The 27,730-nt window shown below is 45.9% G+C and overlaps 1 protein-coding gene and 1 long non-coding RNA gene across 2 annotated transcripts in view; one reads left to right on the top strand and one right to left on the bottom strand.

Annotated features, from left to right (window-relative positions):
- The window catches only part of LOC146799456 (uncharacterized), a 325,292-nt gene that overhangs the window by 263,580 nt on the left and 33,982 nt on the right, over positions 1 to 27,730 (top strand). The window lies entirely within an intron of this gene.
- Positions 12,682 to 22,617, bottom strand: LOC146799458 (small ribosomal subunit protein uS14). Its single transcript, XM_085627020.1, has 3 exons — positions 22,461 to 22,617; positions 21,591 to 21,690; positions 12,682 to 12,898 (listed from the first exon to the last, which is right to left on the bottom strand). Exons 1-3 carry the CDS (start codon positions 22,520 to 22,522, stop codon positions 12,890 to 12,892), a joined length of 171 nt encoding a protein of 56 aa, XP_085483146.1. The 5' UTR covers positions 22,523 to 22,617; the 3' UTR covers positions 12,682 to 12,889.

Genomic DNA, 27,730 nt, shown 5'->3' on the forward strand with positions numbered 1-27,730 from the left:
ATTGGCTCGTCTCTTTCTCGAGTGTTGCGGAGTTGAGTGAATGGCGGGATTAGGATGATAGTGCCGCTGTGCGCATTGAGGCATCATGAAGCTGCAGTGAGAGGTGGACCGTATGTTTCTGACCTTCGGCAAGAGGAACCGAGGCAAAGGGACCCGTGCCGTGCTGTCCATCGGCAGACAGCATCTCCAGAGCACGTCAGGGGGCAGGAGTGCTGCTCTCTACTTGATGGTCTGCACACTTAATGATAAGGCGGGGTCCAAGTACTAAGTAAGGGCTCGCTCCAAGGGGCTTGGATCGGCTGCAGGTTGTGCTGAGTTGAGAAGGGGGCGACTCAGGGGAGGCATATCGTGCCTTTACCCTAAAAAAGAGAACAAGCATTGGCATTTATGAGAGTTGGAGTTATTGGCGTTGTAAATGACAATGCCTTTTATTTGTGTTGTTTTTGAAACCGATAAATAAAATGCATTGTCGTTTACAATGCCAATAGCTGAAACTATCGAAATTTGCGAGATCTATTGCATATGAGAAAGTGTGGCAGGCAGGACAATGGTATTTGAGAAAATAGTGCTCAGAGATTGTAATTGAAGCCTACGAGCAACAACACATAACCGGGGGTGTCGCCATGGTAGGTTACAAAATGAGACAGGGCGGTACGGAGGAGGGTGTAGTAAGCCTTTTGACCAATGAACAGCCTCAGTTTACAGTGGGCAATGACGCAAGCCAATGAAAAATGTGGGCGGAGCTTCAAATTCCTATCTCAATACAGCCTTGCAGAGCTGCGTATGCGCTGTCCAGGCTCGACATAAAAACTATTGACCGTATATTTCTTAGCCTATCACTCCGCTCCGCCACCCTGACAGCCCAACTTTAACCCGATATGCCTGTGGGACCTCGCACCACTAGAAATAGGGATGGACTGGCCAGCTCCCCATTCCACATTAATAAGATGGTATTTTCCTGATAATCCTTGTAGGGACCGACTGTTACGAGACAAACCGCGTCAAGCAGTTACTGACTTTTTTCTCAATAATGACCCCAGGGACACTTCTCCCCTGACTAACTGGGATGCCTTCAAGGCAGTCATTCAGGGAAAATGTATCTCTCTGATCACCGCCCTCTGACGATAACAAACCTCAGAGAGGTGGGCTTTGGAGGGGGAACTGCAGAAAATGGAAACATTGCATAAGGAGGCCCCCCTCTATGGCCACCCAAAGAAAGGTCACAGCAGTTAGAGGTAAGCTGCAGTCGATTTACGCTAATAGAGCGGAAAATACCCTTTACGCCTTGAGGCCAGGGGGTACAAAGGGAATGACTAAATTGGCTTGTGACTGGCGAGGCAGTTACAAGCCAAGAAAGAGAAGGAATATACTAGTGTAATAGCTGACGGCACAGGTGTGTTACTGCATGGGGAGGAGGGGAAGACAGGAGCCTTCCAGTAATTCTATAAAATTCTAAAGTGCAGACCCTCTTGGTGAGGAAGACCAGCTCCACTATCTGGACCAGATTGAACTACCCTGGGTATCTGCGGAGGCCAACGAATCTCTCAGCCAACTCATAACGCATGAGGAGGTTCGGAAGGCAATCGATGCCTTAAAACTTCAACGGTCCCTGGAGCCTGATGGCTTTAGTGCAGTGTTTTATAGTACATTTGGGGCGAATTGGTACCCCACTTGACAGAACTCCTTAATGCAATTTCGACCCTTCATCAGGACTTCCCTTCATTGGGTGAAGTGTTGATCACGCTCATCCCTAAGGTAGGGAAAAATCTACAACTATGCTTCTCTTACAGATCGGATTTTATTAAAGGGCACCAGATGCACGACCACCTGCGCAGAATTGTACACCTGGTCGAGAAAGCACATAAAAACGCAGAGAAGGCCTTTTCGGCTGGGTCGATTGGTCCTTATTGAGGTGTGTCCTGTGACGGTTTAGGGACACTTTTCTGGGTATGTTGCAGGCGAACTACCACAGTCCAAGATCCTGGGTCCTAGTTAATGGGGTGGCCTCAGACTTTTTTAATCTCTCGCGGGGCATGTGCCAGGGTTACCCCTTATTGCCCGTGCTTTTTGCGCTATGCATAGAGCCTCTCGCGGCGCGTGTTCAGGCCAACCTGGAGATACACGGGATTACATTCGGTTCAGACGACCATAAGGTATCCTTTTTTGTAGATAACGTCCTTTTACCCGTCACGGAACCCCGTTCGTCTCTTCTGGCAATCCAGTCTGAGCTTAGTGCCTTTGAGGTAGTAGCGGGCTTCAAAATTAACCTGTCGAAATCCCTCTTACTTAACATAACGGTTCCTCAGATGGAAATGGCGGCAATAGCAGCGTCCTCGCCATTTACATGCGGCCACAGGGATATAACCTACCTGGGCATCAAAATCACCCCATACCTGTCAGACTTATACAAAGCCTATTTCCCCACCACTGCTGTGACAGCTTAAAGCAGACTTTAAGAGGTGGGGCTCCACATTCATCATCTGGCTAGGTAGAATCAACGCGGTCAAGATGAATGCCCTGCTGCGGCTTCTCTATCTCTTACAGGACCTCCCAATACCGGTAGGCAGGGAGTTATTTACGGAACTGAAGTAGATGACAACAAAAATTTATATGGCAGAGGGCCCGGCTGGCTTACCGTATACTAAACAAACCGTGACTTACAGGGGTTTTGTCCCTACCAGATTTCCTTCTCTACTACAAGGCGGCCCAACTCCGAGTCATATCAGAGTGGTCTATAGCAATAAACAACAATAAGGTGACCAGTCAACCTTTGCAAAGGGCCTTCCATTGTGCTGCAACCCATATCTCTGCATTTGTAGTAACTTTTGAACCATTTGAGATAGAAACATTTTTTGTTAAAATCTGTAGATTATGCAGTAGATTCTGGATTATGACGCAGCAGCTGCACAATCACATAATTCAAGTGGTCCTGGCTGTTCCTTTACACTCCAATGCCTCCCCCAACCAAGAATCTCTTAGAAACCTCTTCTCTGACTCAAAGCTTGACGCCATAAATCTGAACTGTAATTGATTCGAGCTGACATTCTCAAACTTGTCCTTATCACCTCCAACCTTGAGCACAAGTGGTCCTCACCAGGGGCGTAACACAGGCCCCTGCAGCCCCAGCGTAGCGGGGGGCCCCACGCTCCAGGGGCCCCCTCACTAGTCTCCGCAGAGTCCTCATTAATTAAATGGTGGTGTGCGCACGCATCTTCTTCATTAATTAAGGTGCGGACGCCCGGGCCTCGGCCTCTTAATTAATCATTGGTGTGCAGGGCTGGCCTGGGCTTCACCGCCACGGCTGGTAGGCCAGGGCCTCTGGGCTCTTTATTTAATTTAAAAATTGGGTTAGGGGTGTGCCGTGTGCGCGGCGCGCAGATGTCACCGCGTCTGCGCAGTCTTCAGGTTGGGGCATAGAGGGTGGGGCTGGAAAGGCCATTGTCATGCGCATTGTAATTAAAAGTGTGTGTGACCAGAGGCATCCCAGGACCCACCCACACTAGAGACTGTCTTGAAAAGGACCGTCTTTCACCCTGCGGCCGCCGGGCATAATTTAATTATTACTAGCCCCTGCTCCCCTGCCTGGCTAGTCTTTCCCTCTTCGTGCCTGCCTGCTCTGAAGCTGCACAGGTGGCAGCCAGGCCTCGGCGCAGGTAAGTCTGTCCGAGGTGCGGCCCGGACGGCCCATGGCTTTTCAAAATGTAATGTTTGTTTCGGAAATCGGTTTAATGGTTACTTTGACCACGTTTTCAGTTCACCTCTTTCATAGCCCACAGATCTCGGCATGCATTCACACAACAGCAGAATCACGTGGCCATGTCGTTGTGCCCCCTCCCCAACCCACCCTACTCCCTCTTTACCCCCACCCTCCAACCCTGCACAATATCAGAAATGTTCTGATGCTGCATAGCATCGGTAAAAGACATTGGCAAAGTCAAGGTTAACAAAGCAAGCTCTATTGGCTTGCCAGTGCTTGTTTCAGTATCTACTGTCACGTGCTATGGTCACCTGCACTCGTGTACGTTTGGTATCACTGTCTGTAGGGCAGGAGAACTTTATTATTGTTATTATTTTTAATACAGATGAAGCGGATCATGGCGCGAGAGAGAAAGTGGGAGGGGAAAGGCAGAGAGAAAGCTATCAGAGAGGGAGGGGAGGAGGAGGGCAAGAAAAGGGAAGGATGGAGAGAAAACATTCTTGTTGCGGCTGCTTTTGGTTCCACAGGATGGCCCTAGGGGGCCCCTGCCACCCATGACATAACTGCCAACATGAAGCATACAATAAAACACTCCAGTGGAGCGCCCTTGCTGTTCTGCCCTGCTGACGGTCTTGGGCCCTGTGGAGGGAATGCTGATCCATCGGCACTGCGGAGACATATGTTGTGGACCTAGAAAACACAATTGACTGCCCTTCAGCAGGTCACACCCGATGAGAACCACAGTAGAACCACAGGACACCACAGGAGAGAGCACCATGAGGGAGGGTGCAGTCACACTATACGGGCAACATGAGGGCCTCTATGCCAGCACAATGAGAGGGCATAGCCAAAGCTAATGGGCACCACACACCATGTGAGGGCACAGGGATAGCTTAGGAGAGGGCACAGAAGGACACTTAAGCTGACGGCTCAGTCGCACAACTGTGACACAACAAGGGCAGCTTGAGAAAGGACCCAGTGACATCACAAGGGAACCATGGGAGATGGCACTGTGACATCACAAGGGCATTAAAGAAGAGAACACTGTGACATCACATGAGAACCATGGGAGCCAGCACTGTGGCAACCGAAGGGCACCACAGGAGAGGGCACTGTGAGATCACTAATGCACCACAGGACAGTGCACTGTGACATCACAGGGGTACCACAGGACAGTGTACTGTAACATCACTTGGGTATCACAGTAGAGGGCACTGTGAGATCACTAATGTACCACAGGACAGTACACTGTGATATCACTGCGGTACGACAGAGCACTGTAGCATCATTAGGGTACCAAATCACAGGGCACCACAGGAGAGGGCACTGTGATATCACTAAGGTTCCACGGGACAGTACACTGTGACATCACAAAGGAACCATGTGAGATAGCACTGTGACATCCGAAGGGCATCAGAGGAGAGAGTACTGTGACATCACAATGGAACCAGAGAGGGCACTGTGAGATCACTAAAGTACCACAGGACCATGCACTGTGACATCACTGGGGTACCATAGGACAGGGCACTGTGACATCACAAGGGCATCATAGGAGAGGGCACTGTGACATCACAAGGGCTCCACTGGAGATGGCACTGTGACATCATGAGGGTGCCACAGGAGAGGTCATTGTGAGATCACGAGGGCACCAAAAGAAAGGACGCTGTGACATCACAAGGGCTCTACTTGGGAGGGCACTGTGATGTCATGAGGGCTCCACTTGAGAAGGCACTGTGAGATCACCAGGGCACCACAGGAGAGGTTACTGTGAAAGCACGAGGACACCATAGAAGGGGGCCCTGTGACATCACGATGGCTACTCTGGAGAGGACACTGACATCACTAGAGCACCACAGGAGAGGACACTGTGACATCCCGAGGGCACCACAGGAGAGAGTTGAGAGACCGTGATAGAGCACAGGATACCATGAGAGTGTACAGGACACCATGTCCACAGAATGTTTTAGTCTGGCCACGTCCCTGCTGTGAAGTGGACTCTAGTGCGTCTCTAGCTCTGCATTTGCTCTCACACTGTGATCACTGGTCTGTGCCCATCTCAGGCCTTTCGGGTTTACCGTTATCAATCAAAGCAGTGTTTGTGCAACACGATGCATGGAGTTGGGATCATGTGTGAGAGGCTCACGGCGCACCACTGGGGAGGGGGCAGCGTTCAGTGGTATCAAATCACAGCTGAGAGTGCAGGGGTACCACTGCAGAGGGTGCAGCGTGCAGGAGTTTCACAGTCGATGCTGAAGGGGTACCACTGGAGAGGCTGCAGCGTGCAGAGGTTTCACAGCTGATGCTGCAGGGGTACCACTGGAGGGTGCAGCGTACAGGGCTATCATAGCCAATGCTGCAGGGGTCCCGCAGCCAATGGTGTAGGGGCAAGCTGGGTCTGACATGGGAACAGACTCGAAGTGACAGAGCCATCATACTGGAAGTGACGGAGGGGTCCGAAAGGAAGTAACCCTGGCGCACATTCTGCCACGGGAGGTGTGGTTAGGATACAGACAACAGTGGTCCAATTCGAAATAAGGAAGAAACTATTTTAATCTTGGAAGGCCCGATTAATCAATTCCTCCTAGTTTTCTTACAAAACTCCACTCTGATTCAATCACAACAGATATAAGGTCAGGAAATCAGGACACACACAAAAAATATATTCTAGAAATGTTGAAGATTGTATATTAAACCACAATATGAACATTCAATTCTTAGCTCCAGAGGTGTGGTCGGGTGTAGACTGCAAGGGTTCAATTGGGGACGGTTCTAACAGATCCCGAAGACTGTGAGGGCTGCAGGGTCAGACTGTTTCTAACAGAGGGGGAACGATGAAGGAGATTAGGACTGATGGAGGGGCTCTCTTGGAATGATGGGGGAGGACTGAGAGTGATAGAGGGACAAATTAGGGGTAATGAACGAGAGCATGCTGGGAATAATGGAGGGGGCAGACTGGGAATCAAACCTGGAGGCAGACAGAGTGATGGAGAGAGGTAGATTGTAAGTGGTGGGGCACAGACTGGGTGTGATTGAGGGGGGCTGACTGGGGGTGATGGAGGGAGGCAGACTGGGGGTGATGGAGGGGGCACACTAGGGGTGATGGAGGGGGCAGACAAGGGCTGACAGGGGGATCCAACATACATCAACAACAGTCACACATGTCAGTCTGAAACCTTGGCAGCTATGCCCCCAGCAGCCCCTGTTTTCCAGCCTCCAGGGGCCCCATCAGCACTGTAGCGCAAACATGCAGCATTACACTCTCTCGCCGGGGTTGGTTGCACCAGTGAGTTGCCTCATAACATTTGGTCCTACCTCATAAATTAAAATGGTGCATGCACGGTGGGTGCAGGTCACAGTGACCAGAGCTTCCAGGCCCAGAAGCAAGGGGGTTGAAGGTAACTGCCTCGAGGCCAGAGACCATTTGCATATTTACATACCTTTGTAAACTGGTTACAGAGGCTTAGTTTTTTTCTGGTTCCAGTACCCTCTGGGCCCCCACTCTGCCTATTCTTTACATTTGAAATTTACATTTACTGCTGTAATGTGAGAATGCATTTCATGAAAAGGAATATAAAGTAGGGTTACCAAAAGAAAAATGCCAGCCATGTGTTGTTTGAAGACACTGAAAGACCTCGTCTTTGAACGAAATAGGGTTATAAATAAAAATGTATGTATTCATTTGTAATGTGACTTTTCTGTCTTTCTTCCCTTTAATTATCAGTCATGGATCATTCAGGCAGCCCTAGAACACAATTAAAAGTGTTTTCTATTTATATTTGCTGTTCGAAGTATGCACAGATAAGTGCTGAAAATACAGCTTTAGGTGATGCTTGTTTTTGTCTTGTAGGGGCATCAAAATAATGAGCTGGCAACCCTAATCTTAAGACTGGAAGTTTGTTGCACGATCAGCACATTATTTCCTACACCCTCTATCCCTATTAATGCCAGAATAACAATAGTTTAACTTATTCCTGAAACACTACGCCGCCGTCAATAACATGCAGAGTGGGGGGCCCCCTCAAGTTTCGTTACGCCACTGGTCCTCACACCTTACTCACCTCCAGACTAACAACTCCCTAATCTCTAACTACCACTCTGACCCTATCACTGCCTAGACTGAGATCTCACACCCTCGCCGGAGATCCTCACCCAACCTTAACCTCTCCTCCCGACCAAATAGGTTAGACAGCTATCAAGCGACGATATACTCTTCCTCCTTGACACCTACAACCTTGCACCAGCCATTCACACTCTTCCGGCTACAAAAATCATGACTTATCACTCACCCCATCGTAGGACTAGGTTTAGTGATAAAACATACCCAACACTAGTTCCCATCTGACGTACGTCCTCCACTACCTCTAAAGCAACCCTGAAATGTGCATTACTAAACTGTCGCTCAGCCGTGAAATACGCAGCTGACGTAGCTGATCCTATACTTAACCAGGACCTAGACATCCTAATGGTCACTGAAACCTGGTTGAATTAATCCTCTACTCCTATTCTGGACACCGTCGCCTCCCCTGCCCGTCATGACATCATTAGACAGACCATTCAGGACGCTCTGGAGGTGGCCTAGCCTGCATAGACAGATCCTCACTCTCTATGAAACAATCACACACACTGTCCCTGCCCTCCCATGAATACCTCAGGAGCTACATGTCCACCAACAACTCCAGGTGCTCCCTCCGCACGTTTTATCACCTGCCTGGAGAAACCCACACGTTCATCGAACAGATCATGGAAATTATCGCCACTAACAATGAAGAGCATAACAACCACGTTTTCCTTGGCATTTTCAATATTCACTTGAACAATTCCAATGACCCTCTTGTGAACAGTTTCAAATCTTTCCTCCAGGACCTCAACCATACCCAAGCCTGAAACAGCCTGACCCATAACAAAGGAGCTACCCTAGACTTAATCATTTCAAAAGACCACGCCACACAAATTGAATAGTTCTCCCCCGAGATTGGACTGACCACTGCTGCATCACCTTCTTCCTCAAAAAGGAAAAGGCAATCACTTCTAAGGGCCAACCAATGAAAGCCAAACACTGGGTCCGAGGCACCCCCAACACTAACTTGGACCCTATATCGACTCTTGGTAATAACATCCTGCTCCCGCCCTCCTTCATGAACGATGTCCATGACCTCACTGATCACTACTTCAACTCTATGTCTAAAATTATGGACACCCTTGCACCCTAAAAGAATCCTGTCAAAAAGATACAACCCCTGGTTGAACTCTAACCTTAACAAAGAACGCTGACTCCTCAGACTCGCAGAAAGAGCATGGAAACATACCCCATCACTGGCCAGCCTTAAACTCCTGGCACTTCGGCTAAACAGATCTGCGGACCTCCCCACTCAGCGCCTTGAAACCCTCACGGGTGAGGAGCGCGCTTACAATTCCCCGATTGATTCCTCATCGGTAGGGTGTATGTCCAACTGCGTATTCCACCTGTCTAATGCTTTAGGCTCCCTTCCCCTGCCTGAAGCAATACATATAATTTCGTAATTATGAGGATTTGTAATGATCATTTGCAGTGCCTGTAAGGTGGGTGGCTCGTGTGGTAATGAAGGGTGTAGCTTTTTGACGGCTCCTCATAATCTAGGATATGTGAATTTAAAAAGCAGTGTTGGATTGCTGATATATGCAAGATTATCAATGTCTATGAATGTGCCGTTGCTGTAGAGATCTTCCATCGTGTCTATTCCCTCTCGTTGGAGTAGTTTCATTCCCACCTTGTCTTGTGCAACAGATAACTTTGGGAGTTGTTGCAGTGGTAGTGCTGGTGCATATTGTGGCAATTTATGCACCAATTTACCCATCTTCTGCCAGGCTAGATTTGTAGTGCGGATCGTGTTTATCTCATGCTTGCTCACATGTCAGGAGATTTAAACTTTCATTTTGCCAGCGACTCTTGTAAAGTCTTACAGGTTTTTAAAGACATGATGTTATGTTGCGGTCTTGCACAATTAGTAAGGACAGCTACTCTGGATGCAGGACTCATTCTTGATGGCATTTTCTCTAAGGACCATTGTCTTAGGGTGGATGAACCTCTTCCCCTCACTTGGTCTGACCATCATGCTGTCCCCCTGCCCCCCCATGAAACTGCCCCAAGGGGCATTAATAAGGTGTTTAAAAAGAATTGGAAAGGTACAAGTATGGAGTCTTTTCTATGGGCTCATTATCAAAATTGGACTGACCATAAGGATACTGATCTGGCAGCTACAGAGTATTCAACATGGCTTGCAGCAGCCATGAACTCTCTTGCACCCCTTAAAGAATCCTACCCATAAGGATACTGACCTGGCAGCTAGAGTATTCAACATGGCTTGCAGCAGCCATGAACTCTTGCACCCCTTAAAGAATCCTACATATGTAGGAGGAAGCCCACCTCTCCCTGCTTCACAGAGAATATTTAGACAAGCTTTTCTCCACCAAGAACGCGTTTGGCATAAACATTATGACCCGCTTGAAAAAGCCAACCATAAGGCCATGCTGGTAGAATACGAAGCAGCCATTAAGCTAGAGAAATCCCTGTACTGCAATCAGAAGATCAAATCAGTCAAGTCCTCCAGGGATCTATTTAAACTGATCAATCTTTTATCCATACCTTCAGCTTCCTTCAATACTGAGAGTTCGCAGGCCTTCTGCGATTGTATGGCCATATCCTTTCATTCCATAATATTTTGATATGTACTCTTCCTTGGACAGTCTGAATTCCGAGACCCTCATTTCTGCTCAAAAGACTAATCTCACAGCCCCCAGTCCCCTACAGACTAGGAAGAGGGATTATTGTCTTTCTGCTTTTCTCACTCGATCCGACTGAACAGTTTCTTCGAAGGATCATATCAGGCTCCCCACTTGAACCGGTCTCTCCCAAACTGATGAAGTTGGGAAGGGATATCATTATTCCCCACCTTACAGCAACTCTCAATCAAGCCATTTATTCTGGCTGTTAACCTCAAAGCTGGAAAACTGCAATTGTTAAGCCTCTGCTTAAGAAATCCAACTTAGAACCCGCTGAATTTAAAAACTATTGGCCTATTTCTTTCTTACCCGTTCCCGCCAAGATCCTGGAGAAACATCTAAATGCCTTGTTGGTGACTTATTTGTAACAGCATCTGCTGGACATTTCCCAGTATGGATTTAGGAGTAACCATGGGACTGAGACTACACAACTATCAGCAGACAAAAACATCCACACCATGGGTGATGCTGGGCAGGCAGTGGTGCTGGTACTGTTAAACCTATCCACAGCATTCGATACCATCTCTCCCATCAAGGTAAATGGCCACATACAGAAAATTGGGGTCTCAGACTTAGCTGTGAAGCTTCTGTCATCCTTCCCGATAGGTGTGACACTGGTGGTGGACCAATTTTACTCTCACCCCATAGCCACCTCGTGTGGGGGTTCCGCAGGGCTCATCCCTGAGCCCTATCTTGTTTAATAACTCCTCACTGGCCTAACTGATTAGATCGTTTGGGCTGCAGGCATCATCCTGCGATGATGACACACAGATAATTGTGTCTATCACGAATGATATAGAGGCCTCCGCCACTAATTTTAACTACATGCAGGTTGTAGCCACCTGGATGGCAACTAATTACCTCCCACTAAATGGGGACAAAACCGAGGTTTTGATTTTTGGCAACCAACCATCTATTTGGACCCACTCCTGGTGGCCAGAAATGCTTGGGCAAGGTCCCAACCCTGCTGGCTCAGAAAATAATCTTGGTGTCCTCGTTGGCAACAATCTGTCCTTTAATCTTCAGGTCAGTACGACAGTATCAGTTTGTTTTGGGGTTATTAAGACCCTTAGGATGGTATTTCCATTTCTCTCCCCCTATGTGTAAACAATCGGCGGTGGCACTTATTTTGTCCAGGGTGGATCATTGTAACGCACTCTACCTGGACATTAATAAGACAGCAATTGAAAAGTTGCAGCTTGTCCAGAATGCAGCAGCAAGGCTTGTTTTGGATCATCCTAAATATCATTCAGTCTCTGCTGCTATTCGGAAGCTGCACTGGCTCCCGGCTGCCAAACAAATTGCATTTAAGGCCTTTTGCGTTTTCATAAAGCACTTCACAACCCAGGACATGAGGGAGTTCAGCAGCTCTCAACTGTATATTCCTACTAGACAGTTGTGTTCTGCTGGTAAAAACCGGTTGGTTATTCCAAGGTTTTTAAGGGCAAGATGGGAGGGAGAGTCTTTGCTGTGGCGGCATCTAAGCTTTGGAATACTCTTCCCCTCAATCTATCTCTTGCATGGAAGCCCATTTTCCTTTTCCCAAGTCCTTGAAGGCCTGGCGTTTGACTCGTAATGTCTTTTTAGTATAGGGATGATGCTTTTGCCCCTTAGTAGTCTAACCACTTTCGCCTTCACGCCTTCGTAGTCTAACCACTTTCGCCTTCACTCCTTCGGGCATTCCCCAAACAGGAATCCACTTCTGGCTAAAAACTTTCAAATTGTTTGATTTTCTAGAAAATCACAAAACTGCACACTTAAAGCCAGTGATTAAACTGCAAGAACACAAGGTAAACTGCATGTTCTCCCGTCCAATTACATTCAGGCACTTGCACACTCCAAGCACCTTCTCTTCCTGTACTGGCTGTAATTTTCATCACAGTTGGAAGCACTTCCGCCTGCAGGCAGAATACCACTTTGCAGTAGGCAGCTTGTATCTGGTATAATAAGCAACATGTCCTCTTTTGACAAAGGGCTGCATGGTCTCCAACTTTTTCCCTACCAAGTTCAATTCCAGTAGTGTGCCAGAGGCTGTCACCCCAGTTACCACTTCTGTCCTCCCACTTTGTCTGAGCTCAGATTTCACATGATTACCTAATGTTTGTGAATACTGAAGTGTGAAATAAGCAATGGTCCTTTTTAAAAGGATAAGTGACCCTCACTCTCAAATTGTCCCAAATTGAAGTGCACAAAGGTATAGTAAATAAATAGAAGGAGACAAATCGTAGGACTGCAACCATTTATTTCCAAGCTGTTCACAAAGCAAAAAGCCTCTTCAACATTCCAGCCTTATCTTGACTGCCATTTATGTAGAATATGGCAAATGCTAAGCAAACACAGTGGAAGCATAGTCCATTTTGTGCATCTCCACAGCTTTCCTTTCTTTGCCACTCTTTCCTTCGACGTCCACGCAGCAGCCATTTATTTTGTAGTTTAGTCCAACTAGGAATGGAAAAAAACATTGTTAAAGCATGAAGGTTCCCTCCCCCATTAAAATTACAAAAAACAATACCAGATGAGATCTGTTACTATACAAGACACTCCATATATATGCAAGACTTAAATAAATGTTTTCAATCTGGCCAAGTAAAATAAATAGAACAAGTACAAAACTAAAAGGATTAATCTATAAGCACTTATGTGATAAATTGCTGGCGACAACTTTGAAATGCACGTCTCTTTGGATAATAGGTTCTTTAGAAATACATGGTCAACTCTGCATTATCAGCCAGTCATTTGTTCAAGGAGCAAGCAGTTAAATATTAAGTCTGTTTCAGTGTAACACCCTGTTCAATTCATAATCTTTTAGCCACGACCAGGGACTCCATGGGGTCTACATCAGATGAAACGTTTTTGATGGTAAATTAAATACACTTTTCTTCTTTTTGAAGGGTGCGCTTAAAGTTAAGGGGTACAGTACACCCTAACTACTCCCTTTCTTTAACTATAATTCACTTTTAAATGCTTGCTGGTTAACATTTTTCAATGTTTGTGCCGAGTAAACAGCAGCCTAGGGTGCCCATCCAAAGGTCGGAGGGCCGCATGCGGCCCCCAGGCCGTACTTGGAGTATCACTGCCCTACAGGGATTCTGACAGATTCACCCACCCTAGGTACACTAGGATAGGGAGCGGAAGGTAGGAGCACAAAATATAATTGCATCAACATGCAAGCATATAATTTATGTAACCGCACAATGGTTGAACGGTTTTTACTCTTTACCATTCTCATAAGGATTACTCTATTTTGTTTCCTTCTATTAATAGCAGCAGCGCACTTTTTATTTTTCAAACACAAGTCACTGCTTCAATAAATATTGAAAAAAGGGTGGACTCATTGTTGACGGGGCACGTCATATGATGTTCGTGCTTTTACATTCCATTTAGGGTAATAGTTCCCCATCTATGGTTATTTGAAGTACTTCAGTAACATAATGGCATACAAAATGAGAAAGATCTATTTAATAAATTCAAAAACCATGATTGTCTGCTAGGCTTGAATGACAACCTCAGCAGCATCAAGATGGTTTATAATATGACAGCGTAGTCCTGCATAATTGTGCATATTTATGTGCAATTTTAACTGTATAGGACTATGGAGGATTGCCCTTCTATAAAACTGTAATAAGGAAATTAATCACCAATAAATTTGGGGTGGGCAATATATTTTGCACCACCAGTGGAATTCTGGCCAAATTCCACCAGCCTCTGCGTGGTGGAGTTTGCAACCCCTAGCATGCATTTCGGTCGCCTGGAAGGCACCAGGCAAGATTTCTTAAACGCAGATGTCGCGGTCAGAACGGACAGTTTTACCTGAGCTCGACAGGATCTAAGCTGACCACCTACAGCACAGTTAGTGACTTCAAGGAGCTCTGGTGACAAAGGTGAGGACTAAAGCCATGGAAACTTTGCTCTCTCCCTATACAACTCTCACACTAAGGAAACAATCATTGGCATAGCCAATAGGTCTCACTTTTGGGACCTTATAAGTAGTTTGTTATGCAGCACAATATCCTTGGTGCAACAACATCAACTGTTGCACGGCTAAACACTTATAAGGTCCCAAATGCGAGACCTATTGGCCATGCCATGCTAGTTATGGTTTAGCATGGTTTGACTGGCTGGTCGTCACTCTTGGATGCTCATTTGTGTTAATTGTACAGTGAAATATTGTGTAATTTTGTCCTCACAACGTTAAGATTTGCGGCTCATAACATTTAATGGTGGATGTCTTGTCAGTTGTGTACACTGTGCTGTGTTGTGTGTATGCCTTCTTATCTCACCACTTGCAACGCAACCTTCATTTCACGGCTCCGGTGTACAACAAACATCTGGTGTGAGGGGACAGCTCAACACTTCCGCCGGAGTCTGCTCAGCTCTCTGAGACCGAGATGTTGCCTGGTTGTAGGAACGCACCGATAGTTACTGTCTATTATCCAACACACCCCTAACCGAAGCCAGACCTAAATTGCTGGCGACTGAACTTTGAAGTCTCTGTGGATAATGGGTTCTTTAGAAATGCATGGTCAACTCTGCATTATCAGCCAGTCATTTGTTCAAGGAGCAGGCAGTTAAATATTAAGTCTGTTTCGGTGTAACACCCTGTTCAATTCATAATCTTTTAGCCACGTCCAGGGACTCCATAGGGTCTAGATCGGTGAATTTACGCTTAGCTTATGCACTGTAACAGAGATATCAACTCCTACATACAGGAAACAGGACTTCAAGACTGAGCTTTGGAATCTGTATTGATTCCAAGAAGCTCTCGAATGCCGAGAGCAGCGCATGCGCGCTGCTTTCGCCAGCCGAGACCTTAAGAGGACACATGCATGCTTCAACGTATTGATGGTTTCAACGTGAGGAACTATTTTGAGAAGATGTCAGTCCCAAGAACTCCAGCTGTTGTCAGGCACCTAAACATTATTGATGTGCTTGGTCATCAGGAAAAAGGCCTGATAGGCACCATCATCCGCGTTCTCTGAACAGTCCTTCCGGTCAGCTGCGTTGGGCAGCTGTAAAGTCACAGACTTTTGGCCTAAAAGATTATTTGGGATGAAGACATGCAGATTTTCCAGTGCAAGAATTTGCACCTTCATGCATTACTTTCTAAATTTCCATCTGTCTGTCCAAAATGTACGCGTGTATCAGTACATGTTCCGGTCTATTGCCGAAACCAAGATGCATCGATTGTGAGCTCGTCTTTTCAAATTGACCTGGACATATGTAAAGTATGTGACTCACCTCTTCCTTTACAACCAGCACTAATAAAACTCAATAGGCCCCTGCGCAAAGTTTTTTAAGGTTGCTAAGCAACATATTGCTACCGCCATTGAAGAAGGTGTGTTTCACACCTGTCTCTGCAAGAGTGACAAGGGTGGAAAAACAAAGAATGTGTGGGAGGAGTGTTAAATAATGGACAGTTTGCAGGTTAAATAGAGATCGGACATTGGGAGACGGTCAGGTGGTTGGGGGGACTGGTGGAGAGTTTGACGCAACAGAAAGTGGGAGGAGGAGCGGGAATGAAGGCATGGGCTTCAAAAGGCATGCACTCAAAGAAAGAAAAAGAAAAACACGCTTTGCAGGGGAAACCCAAAAAAAAGTTCCACACAAAAATGGATAAATTTGAGTACTTGGGCCATGGAACATTGAAAAGAAAAAGACAAACAGGAAATAGTATACTAAAACCAATAGAAACGGAGGAAAAGTGGCAAGCAAATGGACAAATGAAAAGTAAGAGTAGGATCTAAGCCAATTTTGAGATTTATATTAAATACAATAGAATTCGCAAACGCTGTGCAGGCAAAACCTAAAAATTACCTGCTTGAGCATTTATTGTGCATGGCATGTATGCTACTTGTAATCTATGATCTACCCTGTACCATCTTATAAGAGTTACCCTGAATGATTTGGCTTAGATACCTTTAATTCATATTACTGAGCTACCTTTACTTAATTTTACGAGCAGGAATCACCACATCCCTCCCGCCAGCCCCACGGTATATTCTCTGTGCGTAAACAAAAAGATGTAAATGCTTGAAAAGAGCTTGGCGCAAATCCTATAGTAAAGAGGAAAAACAGAAGTACAAGTCGACTTGAAAAAACTATCAAAACAAATTGTTGCGTCGTAAGAGCCTCCTAGTCCGATAAAATAGATTCACCTCAACTCTGCCCTAAAACTCTTCCATGTAGTAAAAACACTCTCAGATCCAGTTAGTTACCTCCATCTTACAACAACAGTGTTATGAGTTAGCTGGTTCCTTTTTAAGAAAAGGGAAAGACATTCAGGCCTCTTTCTCCGACACACCCTACTCCAGCACACATCTATTACTATCTGGCATGCCTTAGTGTATTTAACCCCGTAGAGCTGCTGACCTTCACTTTGCTTCTTGCTACCACCAAATCGGGTTTTGCTCTCGACCCCTGTCCACGTTCTGTGTTCGGCAAGCGTGCCCCTCAATCTGTGATTAACTTGCCCAACTTTTAAAATGCATCTCTTTAAGAAGTTACTGTTTCTAAATCTTGGAAACATGCTTTGTTCACGCCACTACTCCAATACCTGTGGTCAAGAATTTAGGGGGCTGGCTTGATGGCATGAGCCCTCAGAGCACCAAGGTTGCTGCCACCTGCTTTAGATATTCTTAAATGGCTCAGGGAAATTCTTGTAGGTCTTCCCGTCTCCGCCTAGAGAACTGTAATCCAGGCCCTGGTTATTTCTAGGCTTGATTGTGGTAATATCCTCTACCTGGACATCTCAAAGACTTTGCTAAAGCAGCTCCAAACAGTGCAAAACACCTACGCACATCTGCTACATCCCACCCAAATTTACTTCCACGCCTAGACTGCTACATGACCTACACTGCCTGCCAATTGAACACTGTGTGCAATTCATAGCTCTATGCTGCATACACAAATGTCTATCCAACTCTGGGCCCATTTACTTGAAATCCTTGGTGTCTTCATATTCACCCGAGCTTTCTCTGCCATCAAACAATCTCAAGTTGGCCGTAATTCCCAGAGTAAGGAAGTCCCTTCAAGGAGGTTGTGCTTTCACCTATTTGGATCATAAGCTCTAGAACTCCCTGCCTCTGACCTTGAGAGCTTTTTCCTTGCTCAGTCTTCTGTAAACTGCTAAAAATGTGGCTGGTATAAATCTTCTGATGGCAAATAGCTTATTGTGATGAGCTTAGCTCTAGGTTACCTTTCTTAGGTAGCCATATGCTTTATAAATCACATAACAATACCTCCTCAGAAACCAATGCCTGAAAGGATCAAAACAGCAGGGATACTTGTTACAAGGACTGCCAAAGAACCAGTCAGCCCTGCTAGGTCTAACCACAATGGCTGAAGGATACATTCGTTCAATGAAAACATGCCAAGACCAATAGGCTCTCATACTTTACGCCTAACGGGTCACTTACTTGCAACCTATAACTACCCGTCAATGGCTCACAATCTGGCCATTAACTGCAGCCAGAATTGTGAGCTTCCGTATTTGCATATGCCCCAACTACACACCCCCACCATCCCTACCGCTCACTTAATTACGTACTACTTTGACAAGTACTGTACATTTAAATAAAGCACATGTAGGAAGGGTAGGATACTTCTAGCATCGTTAACCCCCCCACACTTTTTTGCCTGGTGTCAATGCGTTTTTGACTAGTATGGCCTACTAATCAGGACTCCCAGCCACTGTGCTTCCTCCCTAAATTTGAAAACAGTAGGTACTTTGGTACCTTCCTAATTGGCCACTGGTATACCCTTATGAAGCCCCAGTACATGGTACTAAGGTACCCAGGGGGTCTCCCGTGGGCTGCAGCATGTATTAGTTCACCTGAGAGACCACTCAAACTGTGAATACAGGCCAGCCATTGCAGCCTGTGTGAGCTGGTGCTAGCACCACTCACAACAGATATAGGTTCCCTTATATCTGAGTTCACTGCACTTAAAACCTATAAGTCAACCCTAATGCAGGCGTTTCAATCGTGAAAGCAGGGTGCTTGGTTAGAAGTGTGAGGGTGCCCTGCATGAGCAGGACACCCCCTACAAACCCCGGAGTCGATTCTCTGGGCTTTTTAAGTGCGGTCAGTCATTTTATACATTAAGTGGACGTCAAGTACGAGAGGTCTAACTATATACTGGATGTTCTGAAACTGGTCAGGTTTGGTATTGAACATGTTGGAATCCTACCCCAACACCGGTTCCAGTGTTGGATGTAGGATCCCATGTACTGGCGTCTTGTATTCCCAGTGCCAGCCTTTCAGGGTCTAACAGCAAGCTAGTGCTGCTGCAGACCACAGACACGATTCTGCCCTCCTGCTGCTGAGCTCGAGCAGGGGAAAGTGGAATAATAGGCTTCCTATCACAGATAGGTGTGACCACCTCCCAGACAGGACTTAGTGTAGTGGGATGGGTGGGGCGCTTGCCAGCGCCACCAGGCAGCATTGAAGGGCACATTTGGTGCCCTACTTGCATACTCCAGTTGAAACCAGTTCATGGAGCCGTTGGCTCCCGCTCTGGTGCAAAACTGGTCAAAGAACATGGGAGTATCCTACCCTCTGTCCAGCCCCTCCTCTGGGAGGCACCCCTGAATCATCCCAACCCTTACCTTTAGGTACTTAAGGGCTTACCTATGGGTGGCTCGGCAGATTCATCATGAGACAAGATTCAGATCCTAAACCACATCTACTGTCTGGGCACTTTGGACTTCGCTTTGGGAACCAAAACTGCATCTGGAAGACTCCTGCTGCTCCTGGTTTCATGGTCCTGCCAGTCGTCTGCGTCTGTACTTCATCCAGGTTCTTCTCCAGGGATGTGGGCATCAAAGGCACCCAAAGGATTCTCCCTTGGAGTAAAGGAATCACTCCCCTGCATCTGTAGGCACCACAACTAAGCTGACCAGTCTGCTGTTCCCGACATCCTCCAGACTCTGAAAGGCCCAGCAACACAGGTGATGGTTCTACACTCCCTCGAGGCCTGCAATGTCTCCGCACTGAGTTTGAGGCCAGTATCCCTAGTCAGAACCGCTGGAACAGCACCCCTGTGCACCATGTTGACTTGCCATTGCCAAGGCTTGTTGACTCTTTGACAGAAATTTACGGGCTCCAAGAAGATCCAGCATATCTTCCTGACAAGATCTTAGTTCTCACCGCATCCCCTGCACCGGGCGTGCATCATTGGTGAGCTGCTAGAGGTCCTCTTGCGACTCCTGTGCCTTTGGCCTGTGGGTCATCTGGAGGGTCTCCTTTGGCTCCAGTGGGCTCCCCTGTTTGCTCAGGGCCTGCTCGGACTCTCCTGCGCCTCGAGAGTTCCCTGGACCTTGGTGATCCAGACACTGCACCTTCTTAGTTTTTCTCATCTGTTGCCAAGGCTGGTTAGTGCTCCCGTTGGACACCGACCCCCTGGTTCTCGACTTCGACATGGGACAGCTCGTGAAAGACTACTGGTCTTCCACAGCGTTGCCTGCTGCAGCGACAAGGTCACTTTCGCCTCTCCTGCATCTTCCATTGGTGGTCATTTGTCTTCTGTGGCTTGCGGTCACTCCCGATTGGCATAGACTCTCCCCTCTGCATGTAGGTACTCTTCTTCAAGAATCCACACTTTAATTTATTTTGAAAGTTTTATAGAGCGCTTAACAGTAAATAGAGTTTTTATACATAAATAAAAGGCAAATTGTAACATCTATACAAAAACATGTTGCACGAGCAAAGTGATCAGGTACATCGGGATGCTATCCCCAAGATGGAATGTCCAAATTGCTTAGATGGTCCCTTGTCCTAGTCCGGGTAATGGCAACGCTATAGAAGAACACCACAAATCTTTGGACCGTACTCGGGTGAATTTGGCCATGAGAATTGATTTTACTTCCTTTTTGAAGGAGACAATAGAGGGATTAAGTCTGGTTTCAGGTGGTAAAGCATTCCAAATTCTTGGTGCCATCCCTGAGAAGGTACGGTTATATGTTTTTTTCTTGTTGAAACTCTGTGGTTTTAGTAATAAGTTTTCTGCACTTCTGGAAGATCTGAGCCCACCAGAGATAGTCAGCTTCTGTGTTAGATATCTGGGTGCTTTGTGGTGCATGGCTTAATGCGTCATACACGCTATCTTCAAATGAATTCTGGCTTCCAGGGGTAGCCAATTCGGGGATTTGAGGTCCGGTGAGATGTGTACATTTCTTTTAGAAAACAGTGAGGAGTCTTGCTGCGGCATTGATTGATTGATTCCTCCGGACTCTCACCTTTGCCAGCGACATCACTTCACACCAGTGCACCCGTAGGTATCCTCGTTCCTGGGGTATCCACAGATGGGGTGACAATCCAACCTTCCATCTTTCATGGGGGGTTCTTCAGGGTCCTCTGGGAAGAGCTTCTTGACAATTGTAACCGTGACTTTACCAATGACTTGCATTGAGTACGCAGATGTGTTTCCACTCTGCACACAGCCTCTGTGGGGTTCCTGGGTTCTTACCTCGGGTGGTTTGTTTGGGGCCTCAGCTTCAAGTCGTCTGGGTCAAGTCTTGACTTCAGTCGCAGTTTGCATTCCACTTTATAAGTATATGGCTTAGTCTCCCCCTGAAGACCACTATGTATTTGTGCTACTTACCTGTTTTCCTTTTTAAATAATGAATGTATTGTGTTGATATCTCCGGGTAGGAGATATACCAATTTGTTAGTGAGCATGTATAATAAATATAACTTTTTATAACTACCCTGTGTAGTTCTTTTTCGTTTAGCCTACACTGCATGATTAGTTCTGGTAAAACAAGCTGCTTAACACTCCTTCTGGACTAAGCTTGAAGGCTGCTCTCAACAGCTACCACGTAGAGAGCTTTCTATGATTGTCTGAAACCACTAAAGTCACCATACGGGTTGCCTGGATAAGTGCAGTGTGCTTCACTAAATAAGCGTGCACCATATACTAAGCTGGACTCCTACAGCACGTCGTAGTTGTTACGATCTATGTAACAAACTCACGCACAGCCATGTAGCATAACAATACAAGAAAAAAATTAATGCAACAAATTACACACACGGAACCTGCATCTCTGCTAGTACAATGTACGCCCAACGCTTTCAATTTTCGAATCAAAGACTGCCAATGGCAGATAAATACAAATTTATCTGTGTGATTACCTTACCTTTACAAAGCCGATATCTTTGGCATACTGCCTGAAACACTGGCGACACATGTTCAAACCATACTTGCGAATCAGTCCGTGCTTGTTCGAGCACACGCGGCTAAAAAGAAAAAAATACATTACTTTGAGTTACCGTAGTGTTACGCTCATCTGAGGTTTGATTCAGATGCACGCTGCCATCAAGTCATAGCCAAAAGTGACGAGCAACAGCTTTCAAACAGAAATCTAATACGAAAACCTAAATATGCTATATTACCACCTTTCTGTACTAAATGCATCGCAAACTTCACTTTGCAGTACAAAAATATTGAAACTGGAACTACTAAATCCAAGAGGGGCGTTCACCTGGTACCTCTTGAAATCACTGCAGGTCTTACAATACAAAGGCTCACTTAACATCGCAACCTTGAATAAATAGCGCTCTTGCATGTATTTGTTTGACAGCCGGTTTGGTTAAACTACTTTTTGTAGTTCCCTGGATGTCAAAAATGACATGTAGCCAGTAAGTGTGCTTGGTGGAATAGTTTGGATGCATATGACGGATGGGAAGAATGCACCTAAACAGCGAGTACTATAGGTAGTGATGTAACGGGGCAATGGTTGGGGTGGGAGAATCAAGTAGCGGTAATACATGTAGCCTGGCGACTGGAGAGTCAGTTCTTCCACAGTGTCGCCCGGACGAGCGGCACCGGAGAACGCCCGCTGAAACCTCACTGGCCACGCAGTCTGCTGCCATTAAGTTGCCACACGCGGGTGAGTACTACTGCTCCCTCCGTAGCAATCCCCCCGACTCTACTGAGCCTGAAAAAACAATCGGAGGTTGATTGCACCAAGTAAGCCCGCAGTTCCAACCGTCCACTACTGACTAACCAAGATCGGGAACCCTGTCCGAACTTCCTCGGGTGGCTCCAGTAGAGCTGCTGGTGACCCATCTTGTTATTTCACAGATCGCAAAAAGGAAGAGGCGGAGTCAAGCGCCACATTATCAACCCCTTTGTGTCAGTCCCATCGTACAGCGCGAGGAGTAACTTCCTGTACTTTTAAACTACATTCCATTCAATGTATAAGGCTGAGTTTTGAGCACAGCTCTTACCCTTAGAAAAGCGTGTCAACTTTTCTTTCATTTATGCAAATAACCGCTGTATTATGATGTTGAGCGACGTTAAATGACTATAACACAAAAAAACACTCTCGCTTCAAAATCCACTGATATGTACTAACTGCGTTCATTGAGTCTTTGGTGTGTAACCATTGCTTGTGCCGAAAAACACGTTAAGAACAGATTGGTCGCTGTATGACTGGCTACACTCTTGGTCTCTCTCTGTTGTACAAAACATTACAAACTCAGTTTCCGCCGGAAACGCCGCCCGCGTTGCACGCTGGGACGGGAGAGCCTAGGGTTGACTTTCTGATTGGCTCGCCTCTTTTTCGTGTGTTGCGGAGTTGAGTGAATGGCGGGATTAGGATGATAGTGCCGCTGTGCGCTTTGAGGCATCATGAAGCTGCAGTGCGAGGTGGAGGTTGTTAACCGAATGCTGCTGACCTTCGGCAAGAGGAGCAGATGCAAAGGGACCCGAGCCGTCCTGTCCATCGGCAGACAGCATCTCCAGAGCACGTCAGGGGGCAGGAGTGCTGCTGTCTACTTGATGGTCTGCACACTTAAAGATAAGGCGGGGTCCAAGTACTAAGTAAGGGCTCGCTCCAAGGGGCTTGGATCGGCTGCAGGTTGTACTTGAGAAGACTCAGGGGAGGCATATCATGCGTTTACTTAAAAAAAAGAAAGTATGCATTAGCATTTATGAGAGTTGGAGTTATTGGCGTTGGAAATGACACCTTTTATTTGTGTTGTTTTTGAAACCAATACATAAAATGCATTGTCATTTACTATGCCAATAGCTGAAACTATCGCAAATGGGAGACCTATTGCATATGAGAAAGCATTGCAGGCAGGACAAAGCTATTTGAGAAAATAGTGCTCAGAGGCTGTAATTGAAGCCTACCGAGCAACAACACATAACCGGGGGTGTCGCCATGGTAGGTTACAAAATGAAACAGAGCGGTACTGAGGAGGGACCAGTAAGCCTTTTGACCAATGAACAGCCTCAGTTTACAGTGGGCAACGACGCAAGGCAATAAAAAAATGTGGGCGGAGTTTCAAGCTCCTATTTCAATACAGCCTTGCAGAGCTGCGTATGCGATGCCCAGGCTCGACCTAAAAACACTGAAGTCTGAAACTAGCACCTGCCTGTACACAGATCAAAAAAGTCACCCTTAATTTATAAGACTTAAGTTCACTGATTACCATGGTTTCCAGTTGGGCGTGAGGCAAATCCGACCATATTCCGATATGAATATTTCGAGTATAGAACTGGGACTGTAGGCTGTTGGACGCATTCTAAACAGTACTATCCTGTTTTATAAACTTGAAGCTATATAGATGCCAAGTTTTTGGTTTTCTTTTATGTGAAACTTCTTTGTTTCCGGTGCAATTGTGTGAGACCAGGGGGTCTCCAACCTTTTCTGTAATGAGTGCTTCGTATGTTTAATGAATATAATCCTGAGCTACTGCTATTACCATTGTATTATTGAGCATATCAGACAAGATCACATTAGCAACCATGCAAGATTACAAGCAGTGATCAACTTAGTGGCAGACAGGGCTGCCACCAGTAATTAAAAAAAAAAAAAGCTTTCTACATGGGTAATACATAATAGCCATAGCTGTAATACCCCTGATACTAAAGTAATAATATGAGTTATAAGTCTCCCTGATGCTGCTCGATTTATCACTTGTATATAGTCTTCAAATATATTTTACTAAGTCTATCATTTTTCTCAAAACGTCAGCTTATGGGTTCTGAAAATGCACACATTTTAATCTCCAAACACTTTAATGTTGGTATAAATATATGCAATGAAGTAAAAGCTTCACATTTAGAAGGCAGGGCTGCACATAGGAGAGCTACTAGTAGCTCACAAGCTACTCGTTGGAGAAGCCTTTGTGTGATGCTTTGTCACTTTACTGCGAGCAGAACAGTCTATCTCCTTGTAATTAGATATAGTTCTTTTGTCGCGGCTTGACTTCGGGAACGCACTATTTTTGGGCGCCCCAGAAGCAACTTTCAAAACCCTTCAGCAGGTGCAGAATGCAGCAGCGAGGGTGTTAATGGAAGTGCCGCGTAGACAATCAGCTGCCCCCGCCCTGAAAGCGCTCCACTGGCTCCCTATTAAGGAGCGGGTGAAATTTAAGGCGCTATGTACGGCCCATAAAATCTTGTACGGCAGGGGCCCTTCTATTCTGTCTTCTATGGCACGCCCCTACAAGCCCACACGCCCACTGCGCTCGGATCAAAGACATCTGATGCAGACCACAAGAGTAAAAAGAGCTCGCTCCGGGGGCCGACGCTTCTCGGTGCAAGTAGCGTCACACTGGAATTCCTTGCCCCTTAAGATCCGCGCTGAGCCCAATATCCTGCACTTCAGGAAACTACTTAAAACACTTATTTCCAGTGTAGGATTGAGTAATAGCCTTTCGTGTCTGTGTTCACAGCGCCGGGATGCCCCTGGGTAACTGCGCGCGTTACAAATTTTATATAATAATAATAATAATATATCCCTGTTGTGCAATGTAATGGTTTGTAAGTTGCCTTAAAAAAGCACCAGTGATTGCTTGCAGCCTTCTCAAGTCTGCATGATCTTCTCTATTCTAGTCTCCAACATCTTGACATTTACAGATATCGCTTTATTTCTCCACATCTGTACCAATCTAAATAACCCCTATGTTCTCTGTTCACCCCTGCAGCTATGGATACTCTGAAACCCTCATACATAATAAACGCAAAGCACATTGTGGTCAATTTTTCAAATCTTCGCCCTACTGGATTTTTTTTTTACTGAAATAACATACTTTTATTAAAGGACATGGCCACGTTTCTCCACAAGAAATTTGAACCCAAAATTATTTTGTGGGCTAATCTTGCTTGCGCTATTAGAACTAATTACACAGAAGTGTAAGAACATTCATGTTTGAAGTGCTTGTATATGGTAAGAGAATTAGCTGAGTACTGTATTAGAATGATTGAGAAACGCAAAACCCGGACAACATTATAAACTGGCTGCCTGGAAGGAATCTCGTACTACCTTGCTAAACCAGAGCACAATAACACGACCTTTCAGCTGTCTCTTTAAGCTGTATCCAAGCACAGTTATTTCTTGGCTGATTTGATCAATAATTACAATAAAGAAAAAAAAACTAGATCTTTCTTACTGTTGCAAAACATTTCCAATCCTTTGAGGTGATTTGCTAGATTAGCTTTCTGCAGTATAGTTTCATGTCTGATAGGCAATGCCTGCTGAGTTGGAAATATATTGTAGCCTATGTTATGATTTAGAAGTCCATTCCGGTCACCCATGACTATTCAAAGTGCCCCTCAGGACACCTGTGTTAATTTTAGTGTATTTAAAAGTGGCATATAGGTAAGGGTCGTAGGCTTAGCCTACAATTGTGTTTTGTGTAAGCCTTGCTGTTTAGTGTACTCTTCCTGAGAGGCTTGACCGTGCGCATCATATCAGGCGGCACAAAGTGCTCCATTTGCATAGATCCCAGGGTTGGGACGTTCTTATTTTCTGACACCCGATGAAGAAACGGGCTTTGTATCTCTGGATAAACGTGCTGAGGTCTTTTGACTATTCTTTATGAGAATACTAATAAGGACTGTATCCGGATAGCTAGACTAGCGTCCTGAGGTTTACTTTAACCCGGAGTTGATATAATCAAGCGTTCATGTTTTGTCTATATAGGCTTTCCTCTAAAATTATGTGAAGGAATTTTATGGACCAGATATATGGATAAAACCTCGGCAGGACTCATAAGGACATATTTTGCCGAATAAGAAATATTATTTCTTTTAGTGTAACTGATATTGGGACCTTGTATAACATTTCCTGAAGAAGGTGTTGGCTGTGAATTAGTACCCACCGAAACGCGTCGATGCTCCTAAAAATGGAAACCACATAAAACCTATGATTGTTTTTGTGACACATAACTGAAGTGATATCGATTAGGGTCAACTGATGAATCCTTGATTTGGTGGTTTTTCTTTGTTTTAATAGGACTAATTTGTTTTTTTCTTTTTGTTCCCAATCTTATGTTTTATGCTGTTCATTTCATTTGCAAATGTTTTTTTAAAGAAAAGTGGTAGTTTTTAACTATTTGATGATTATTTCTGTACTGTATCATGTGACATTGCCTCATAAATAGCTATACGACAATGTGTATTGTTTGATATTTGTGACTATCAATGAATCTTTGAATAAATTTGTACAATTTTGAATTTGTTGTCTCCCCTTTGACCACATTCCTGTTGTCCATTCTCATCCTACTAGTGTGAGTTGTTTGGTGAGTGAAGTGCACTGTTGCCTAGGAGTCTATTCTTTTGTGACTAAGGACTCCACATTTCTCCTAATTCCCATCACCTTGGTTTCCCACATCTAGTTGTAGAATTCACTGCCTACATTTGAGTGCAGCCCCTAGCTGAGTGAATACAGCAAAAGTGAAAGATAGGTGCACGAGTTTAGATGGGATGGGGGGCAATGCCTAGGACTTGGACCCAGGAAATGTACACAGAGGCTTGACTGTGGAATAAGCCAGATAAGAGGAGAAAACCTGGTGACTAACAAACATACAGTTGGGGCCCTTAAAGTCCCCCATGTATCTGTACCCCATGCGGGCACCTCAGAAGATAGCAGGAGCCAGCCCTGGGGGGTGGCGGTCCCCAGGGCCATTAATGGCTCCAGAAGGAAGGCCACACATTCCCCTTTAGTATGCATGGGCTGGCCCCCTGTGAGGTGGTGGTTCCCAAGGCCGAATATGGCCCGGGAGGGGGGGGCCAGGCAGCCCCTACCTGTTTTAAATATTTGGCCAGAGGAGGTGGTGGTCTCCACGGCATATTAAAGCTCTGACCCTGCTCAATTGTTTGCCCTTGTTGTTGTGCCCTCGTAGCACTGTTTGTCAGGTACGCCTGTCTTTCTGGGATGAGCGTACAGCAAGAGCCCTCCGCCGTGGGAGCGAGACTCAAGGCAAAATGGTTGAAGAAGTTCTTTCGCACGGATATTCTAGACTCGGGTGTCCTCCGCGCCCT

Source organism: Triturus cristatus, chromosome 9, assembly GCF_964204655.1.
Source record: "Triturus cristatus chromosome 9, aTriCri1.1, whole genome shotgun sequence".
NCBI lineage: Eukaryota > Metazoa > Chordata > Amphibia > Caudata > Salamandridae > Triturus > Triturus cristatus.